Source organism: Mercenaria mercenaria, chromosome 6 (assembly GCF_021730395.1).
Source record: "Mercenaria mercenaria strain notata chromosome 6, MADL_Memer_1, whole genome shotgun sequence".
Taxonomy (NCBI): Eukaryota; Metazoa; Mollusca; class Bivalvia; order Venerida; family Veneridae; genus Mercenaria; species Mercenaria mercenaria.
The window spans coordinates 32,461,248-32,470,007 of NC_069366.1; the positions used below are offsets into that span (position 1 = coordinate 32,461,248).

The following is an 8,760-nucleotide window of genomic DNA, read 5'->3' on the forward strand; positions in this document are numbered from 1 at the left end:
CCCAACACGCATTAAGAGACCCTTTAACAATTCACGTAACAGCCTAAGTTATTAATTTGTAGTAAATGAAATAAGCAAATAAGATATTTTTACGTGAATAGACTTTACATTCTACTTCAGCTTCACAGAGAGTACTAAGTTCAGCCCAGGAGATGTTTTACTTCAATGTTTCCATCAAGTATCACTTTAACTACACCCTCACTCAGTCGAAGAAATATTCCGAGATCAAAGAGGACATCAGCAAAGAGATCATGTCATACCTCGACAACTTCATTCTTGTTATACGTTTAGTCAGGAATGTCATGGTTATAACGATTGCTTTCATTCTTATAAAGTAAGTTATACTTTTAACTGAATGTGATTTAACATAAAAGTTTCTGTTATTATTTACTTAGTTTGTTGTGGACCGGATACTCGGTATGCGCTGTCAACGAAATTCAGACTGGGCGGGAGTCAAATTCTAGTTTGATATGGATTTCTTAGAAAATTTATTTGCCGTATCTGGTTGCCGCTTAACCATGTCACAATTTCCTCTTGGCAACTAGCCTATACATTAGTTGTTACGGTGGCAATCAGGCTACATCTTACAAAACTAGCGATGAGCCACCTGTTTTGTTTAAAGCTGGGGATGACATTTTTACCTTGTTCATTTCCACCAAGATTCGCATGGAATGTACAATTGAATACTGTCTCATCCTTATATGATTCATTATACCAAATTTCATCAACAATTTGGAACTTCATTTTTGGACTACTTCACGTAACCTGACTGAGTAGTCACTTCCTCTTTGGTGTAAACAGTCCTGGTATATATTTGGATAAGTGCCCAATTATGGAAGTCATGCAGCAGTCAATATTGAAGCCGCTATCAGTCAATCAGAAGTGAACTCCTTCTTTTGACTTGGTGATGTTCAGTTTGGTGTATCAAAAAGTGAAATGAGAGGCTCTGTCGATCACTTTTTCATTTTATTCATTGAATTTAATAAATTGAATGTGAACAGACACCTTAAGATCATCAATTTTAGAAAAACCAAAACTTGTATTTTTTGTAACTTGTTAGATTTTTTATTTTGCTGAAAGATCAGTGTCCTTTTTTTACCTGATACAAACAAAGTCAGTTTCAATCAATGCCTTCTGTAAACGAATTGACGTCAGATATTGTAATATCAAAAATATGACATGGCATCATTTCACTCCAATGACGTCTACATATTATAAGTACGAATTATTTGACCGTATATGATATATTTTTTTTTTGTTTACAGGGCACTTATCTACCGAAGTCAATGGTTGTCGAATGATAGATACGACAACATCTACATCACGTTTACAGTTCGAGATTTGGACGAGAGGAGAAAGGAAAAAAATAAACCAGGAATTCTTCCACTTAATTTTGATGAGGAGAAAAAATATGTCGAGAGTGGTACGCTGTTTTATTTTACTGAAAGCCAGTTTTTGTTTCAAAATGTAAGGAAAGAATACCTGTACATTTATTTTATTAACAGAGTGAGGTGGTTGGCGAGACACTTCCCTTGTGAAAAAGATTTATGAACCTCATTATTTTATTCATGAACTGGTTCATAAATTAGTTCATGAATTTTATTCATGATAATCAAAATTTATGTTTCATGCATTTCATAGTTCATGAACTAGTTCATGAAATTCATGAATCAACTGATGACTCATGCAGTAACTAGTGCATGAAATTCATGAAACATAAATTTTGATTGTCAAGAACAAAAGTTCATGTACATTGAATTTGTGGAACAAAAGTTCATGAACATAGAATTCCATGAACAAAATATCATGAACTTAGAATTTCAAGAACATATTAATGAAGTATTGTTTAAATTTCTATTTATAATGCAAAAAATTTAGATCATCTGATGATTTTTATTCATTATCACTTGAAACCATGCCGGTGGGTAGATAATATACAAAACAAAAAACAAAGAAGATTCACCTATATTTTATAAAAAGTTCCGATAGTTCTCTGACTCCACTATCTGGTGTGGCATTAAAATTTAGTTGAAACTGTGTGTTACAATTTAGTTTTCCTTTTGCATATTCTATAATTCAATTAGAGCTTTTCCTTCTAAACACTTTGTAAATTTTCAAAGCTTTTCACAGCTGCGTTTTCAGTCAAAAGTACAATATTTCTCGACTGTTTCAGTAATTTTTTCCATCTGTGGTGCATCTATGTGTGGGCGTCACAACCGCACCTTCTAACCGGTATTGGTTTTAAATGTACTCCAGAGTGATTCGAATATTCTGATAGCTTTAATCTCATTTAAGCTGAAATAAATTTAGTATAGATATAGCACACAAATTCCATTCATCCGATTACAATACTACAGATAATATAAATAACATTTAAAACATTTTTGTTAACGGGAACATTGTACATTTGACGGATTTCGGTATAGCATCATTGGCTCGTCTTTTTGCACATGTAATTCCGAATTCCACCAAAAAGACAAATAAAGTTCAGGACCCATTTGCACAAAATTAATATGCATATGACATATTATATTCATAAATTGTCATATATGTTTTAAAAGCTATGCTTGCTGTTTCAGTGTCTGGGTCCATGATTCGCAAAGAAAAAAAGAAACTGGCCTTTGGACTGGTCTTGTTTTTCATCAGTTTTTTCAACGCAGCTTTCTACCTGTTCTGTGACTATGGCCTTTACTCCGCGTTACATCTAATAGAAACAAACTTTGGAGTATTGTCTAAACCACCAGGTAATTCCTTACAACCTTGAAAATTTCGATCTTTACTCCGCGTTTCATCTAACAGAAACAAACTTTAGAATAGTGTATATTTATCTTGTTATTTAATTATTCAGTTACATCTAATCATCAAACAGAAACATACTTTTGGAGTATTATCTCAGCCTTGAAGGTATTTTACAATATTGCAATCTTCGGTCAGTTATGCGCGATACGTCAATTAGAAATAAACTTATTCACCACATCTTTTAAAAATGTATATATATTATTGTATACTCCGCGTTAGATCTTTTAGAAACACAATACGGGTATTGTCTCGAGACTTTCTTACTGCGCATGCCCGTTTTTCAAACAAAAATTATTCTAAAGGCTCCTAATGCCTTTATTTGAAATATGGTTGCCACATTTTCCGTCATGAATACAAAAACTTTTAATATGTTGTTAAATCCTTTTTTTAATAACTTTTTTTTTTCTCTAAGATTTGTCAAAGGTTTGAATACTAAAGAGTATAGTTGAAAGTTTAATTTATTGTTTTTGGTTACCTCCCTCTATGGCTCTAACTAAATGTTCACGTACAGTACTAAAAATAGCGCTTTTCTGACCATGTAATTACGCATATCATCTATTTGGACAACTGTTTCATTTGTTTCTAACATCAAATTTAAAGCCTTATGGAACATTTTAAAAGTCGCAGTCTCAACTACCAGATGAAAGCATAGTTATCAAATATTTCTAGTTCCGGCTCACACTAAGATGCACGTTGCTGGCGCTGGACCTATGGCAGATATGTACCGTTCGGTTGTTGGTATGTTTGATCCCCTGTCTGGCGCATCCAAGTCCAAGACAGACGTCGCACCGTGTGTCCCACGTCCTTCGGAGCCAGACTGGGGCATCTACAAACTCATTGGTATTTGTTAAAACTTCATTGTATGCATTAGCAATATACCTTTTTTACATATATTTTTCATGTCCAGTTTCATAATTTGCATTCGTTTTCTCCTCTAGAGATAGACAGATAGCATACGGTACCATAAAGTAAAGTTCCAAATATAAGAAAAATCCAACAAACTAAAAATAATCAATCATGATACTTCAAATATAATGACATGTTTTTGATACGTTATCAATTATGCGATAGAATAATATTTCCTTAGAGATTTATAAAAGTTTAGTGTTTTGGTCAGAGATTTGATCATTAAAGTTTTCTTTACCGAGTTAGTGTCATACGTTGATGAATCTGACCACAGAGTATCTACTACACTCTTCAGGCAAATACTTCGTCAGTATTTCCGACCTAATGCTATTCGTTGGTGATATTGTTTGTAAATTGTGTTGGTAACTATCTATTTACTTTTCAGGTGTCATTTATTTCGTTTGTCTCATTCTGACCATTTCTGAGGCCTACGGACTGAGACTGCGTCATTTGATAATGGCGTGTTACTTTCCTCGGCGAGAACGTAAACGTGCAATTTGGTTGTTTAATCACATCCTGAAGACGCGCGGAGGGATACTCGAGAACGCTAGGAATAATATGAAGAAAAATAAAAAGGGCGGAGCGGATGCTCAACATATCAGTTTAAAAGGACGTCTAGCGGCAAGGTAACCCAAGACGCAGTGGTCCAGTGGGCACAAACCGACCCAAAGTAAATTCGCCCCTGTACCTCTTACTAGAAGTTACTAATATTCATAGGAGTCCAGTGCATATGCTTTGCACCTGACACGCAAAAAAGCCTCTTCATGCGCTTTCTTCCCACAGTCTTCTATGGGGAGCCGCCCTTACGGATTACTGGTGGCAGCTATCGAAAAGTTAAGATATAAATATACAAGTTATCTCACGAAGAATATCATGCCATGCCGCGGTCGTCACTGTTTTAACATACATATCCTGTTTGCTATACTCACATTTGCAGGACATTGCGTCCTATCTATCAACACGTAAAACAAACATATTTTCTCTGTAATATCCCATATTTTAATAATATTCTCTGATTGTCTTAAAAAGTGCAAAGTAATGCAAAGGTGTTTTTGTCAGTTCATATATTTTATTATTTCAAGCTGGCTGTTTCTGTATAAAAGATGTTTCGTAAGGGATACCCATATATTATTTGTAATGAAATTTTATATTTCTTCGTACAATTTAGGAGAGGAGTGGCTGGAACGGTAGTTGTCGGCCAGTCGCTCCCTCCTCCGACAATATGACATTATTCTTTAAATTAATCCACTTTCTTTTAAACTTTGAAGTTAAAATTTTGTTTGAAATATTCTCTTGACGTGTTCATTTTTATTGTTGAAAACTAAAAATAGAATGGCGCCATGAGTTGTTGACAGTACATTTGGTGTCTGCACGAACACTCCTTTATTCTGTCAAACACGTTATTATAAAATTAATCTTTATTTTCAAGTTTCCCTATTGTTGAGAAGATATTGAAATGTCTCGGATGGGAGGTGAAGTCATGTCTATACTGCGGAAAAGAGGGAAAACCAGATGATTACGTGAACTTCGTTCACTGCGCTTTCTTTGACTGTGATGGTAATGTATGATGTTTCATTTCTATAATGAGAACTTAAACTTTAGGTTTACAAAGCAAGATTTTTAACCAAACTTCAAAGGCATGGCCATTGAGTTGTTCTGTACAACAATTGTTCAAAGAATAATCTGGTTGCCATGGCAATCAAAAGTTAATACTTTAAAAATTCTCTTTTCCATAACCACAAGACCAAGAGCATAGATATTTCGTGTGGAGTATTGTAATAGGTAAAGTTTGGTGAAATCATTCTCTTGTAATTAGAATTGGCCCCGCCCTGAGTTTTACTTCATTTACATAATCCTATACAGAAAAAGGTTTTAAATTATTGTGGTCCTTTATCAAATTTACTAAAATTGAGCCTTTGTGATCAAAATTGGCCTCGCCCGTGGGTTTCTTGTTTTTATGAGAAAAACTTTACACAAAACCGTCTTGTCTCAAGCTGCAATACCCAGAGCTAAGATACATGTATTTGGTATTTAGCATCATCTGGTGATACATGTACTATACCTTGAGTTTATGACACAAATTCTTACATATGTGGTGGGCGGATAGCTCAGTGGTTTGCACACTGGCCTTCCAATCCTGAGGTCGGGGGTTCGATCCCCGGCAGCTACTCGGGAATTTTCAGAAACGCTTTTCAGTGTTTCCCACCCAACTAGAGGTGTACTGGTCAGGAACCCAGGCAATCCTTGCGTGTATCAGTGCTATACACTGCACACGTTAAAGAACCAGGCTGTCTATTCGTAACGAGCTAGGCTAAGTTAGCCGGACAAGCCTGTATCTGATTTCTGATCTCTCCGTCGTGGGGGCTTTGTCTCACTCTGTCCCTCTGGTCAGATCGCTCTGTATCTGTACTAGTAGAGGATGAATTATTCGCCCTGTGGCTGCATTTGAACTATGTAAAGCGACTTTGAACGTGAAATTGATCATGAAAAGGGCGCTATATAAATCTGGTATAATAATAATAATAGCAAGAACTCTGAACATGTTCTTATCTAAAACCTCAAGGCCTGGAGTCTAGGTATTTGGCATGTAGCATTGTGTGTCCTTTACCATTTTTTAATCATGTACCATTTTAGTCAGGTGGGTAATTCATTGCCACCATGGCATTTTATTTTCAATACTTTAGTAGTCTATAATCTTTAGTTACATTTGTGTGAACGAACTTAAAATGCAAATAACCACTTTTAGACATTGAAAAACAAACTAGATTATTTACTTGCAATTCTTTATTAACTACACCAAGTTTGCAAACGAACAAGCGAAAATGACCTTTTTTATCTGCCTCCAAATATAAATATGTGGGAAAACAATTCTTTTGAATATATGGAATGCGAAAGAGAATCCAAAAATATAAGAAATCTATCAGGAACAATATAGCAAATCTCAAAGGAATAGTACGTTGAAAAACACGAAAGCATGCATGGTTTAATTGCATTATTCGTCATGTAAAAAAAAACTAATGCTTATTGAAATTCATTGAAAAAATTATCTTGCTTCCCTTTGTAAAGAATATTTGCTTGAACAAACTCTATAACTGGCATACACAGAATTCTGTAAACTGTTGTTTTTTTTGTTGTTTTTTTTGGAGGGGGTGGGGGTGGTATATTATATTGCATTCAAAATTTGGCAAAATATTCAACATTCTTCATCTGATATCAAACTATTGTTTGAATTTTTCAGCGGTATATTGCATTGCATGTTATGCGGACCTGGACAATGTTTGTGCCGTGTGTGATAATGCTGTAGAGATGAAAGGAGGGGATGACAGTGAGGAAGAGTAAGTCATACAGTGTTTACTGCAGAATATGATAGATTAGAACCATCGGTAGCCTAGTGGTAGAATTCCCGCTTTGAGTATGGGGGTTGTAGGCTCGCTTCCTGACCGCGTCATACCAAATACTGTATCACTAGCTTACTTGCTATTCAGCATATTGGGGGAAATAAAAGTATCTATAAATCTAACATTTCTGTTAAAATGGAAACTGCATTCATTCTGCATTCTTATATCATCATGAATGAAGTGTCAAGTATAGTGTGTTGCAATATTATATCTTCTATAACCATTGTCTATCTTTATATATTTTTTCAATGTCTTAAAATATTTTATTGTAAAACAGAAACATTTTTTCCAATGTTTTCATATACTGTTTCTATCTTTTGAAATATTTATTGTTAGACTAAAAAAATCTGCAACCATCATGCCAATGCGGCAAGGCATTCATTCAATGTTTTCAAGTTATTTGTTCAATCCTACAAAATATTAGTTGCAAAATTATCAACAACATTGTTTACATGAATAGCATTTTCTTTTTTCAGAGATTCTAGTGTAGATGAGCGTCAGGAGTTAAAGAAGAAAGTTCAGAAAATGGCAAGAAAGAGGAAGATAGAAGAAGCGCATCGTGAACGTATAAACAGACGAGCTAATATGCGTGAGAAATTTTTAGACATGGGCAGTGACGTAGATCTTGAAGATATTGGTAGTAACTTGAATCTCAATAGTAGTGGTGCGTTAGACATTCGGTCACGTCTGAGGAAAAGGCGATACAAGATGCATCCAAGAGAAGGCATTTGCAGGCAAAATAGAAACAACCATGCTGTTAGTTATCCCATACTTGGTAGATCACTAAAGCACAGAGAACCTTCGAATCGGGATGGCAACGAAGGTTGCAGTACAGGTTGCAATGTAAGGAATTGGAACTTTTCTGAAAACCAGGCAAACGATAAAAACCAAAACCTACAATTTAAAACGAGACATTCTAGATCTTCCAAGAAATGGGAAGGGTTGTTTTACACGAACGATTTAAGCGATGGAGAGATTTCGTCTGGATCATCTATTGACACGGAAGATCTAGAGTTTGACTATCAATACCTAGAACTGGATAATGAAACTGAGTTTACAGAGTATGAAAATAGTTGTAGAAGGCGAAGACGGCATAAAATAGACCTCGTCTCGAGTGATATATTTTCAGATACATCAAGTGAAAGTGATAATGGAAGCAATGACTCCTCGTCTTCAGAGACATTTATGTTAGAACCAATGTCTGTGTCAATTAGGAGAGAATAATAAAATATCGTTTGAGTAGATTGGTCAGAATGATTTGATGAATTTGAATGTTTAAAGTTAGGTTCATATATACATATACATCGTCGGACCACCATAGTGGCGCTTCATTAACTACAATTTAACCACTTTTCCCAGATTCATACACCGTCATTTTAACTAACATGCGATAAGACATATTCAATACAAAACAGAATTTGTTAACATGTTCAAAGGTTTGTTTCGTTTTATTATATATTAGGAAAGGCCTTTAAAATCTCTTGACTGATAAATCAGAAGTGATGACAGTCCTGGTGACTACAAAAATATAGGAATCATAGTAGGAAATAAAAAGTCTTATTCGTCATTGATATTTGAACAAAGGTTTTACGGCCTATGGTATAGTTTTACTTAATTGTATACGGTATTGTCTGCTTGAGAGGTCTGTATCTCAGAT

At 34.9% G+C, this 8,760-nt stretch overlaps 1 protein-coding gene across 2 annotated transcripts in view; it reads left to right on the plus strand.

Annotated features, from left to right (window-relative positions):
* Nucleotides 1-8,345, plus strand: part of LOC123549234 (DC-STAMP domain-containing protein 2-like) — a 24,024-nt gene extending 15,679 nt beyond the window's left edge. For both annotated transcript variants that reach the window (XM_053545564.1, XM_053545566.1), the window contains 8 exons: nucleotides 121-334; nucleotides 1,266-1,423; nucleotides 2,580-2,744; nucleotides 3,469-3,639; nucleotides 4,091-4,331; nucleotides 5,135-5,262; nucleotides 6,944-7,040; nucleotides 7,580-8,345. In XM_053545564.1, the coding sequence (XP_053401539.1) occupies nucleotides 121-334; nucleotides 1,266-1,423; nucleotides 2,580-2,744; nucleotides 3,469-3,639; nucleotides 4,091-4,331; nucleotides 5,135-5,262; nucleotides 6,944-7,040; nucleotides 7,580-8,327 (1,922 nt within the window). In that variant the 3' untranslated portion in view covers nucleotides 8,328-8,345. The remainder of the gene's footprint in view (nucleotides 1-120; nucleotides 335-1,265; nucleotides 1,424-2,579; nucleotides 2,745-3,468; nucleotides 3,640-4,090; nucleotides 4,332-5,134; nucleotides 5,263-6,943; nucleotides 7,041-7,579) is intronic.
* The last annotated feature ends 415 nt before the right edge of the window (nucleotides 8,346-8,760 follow it).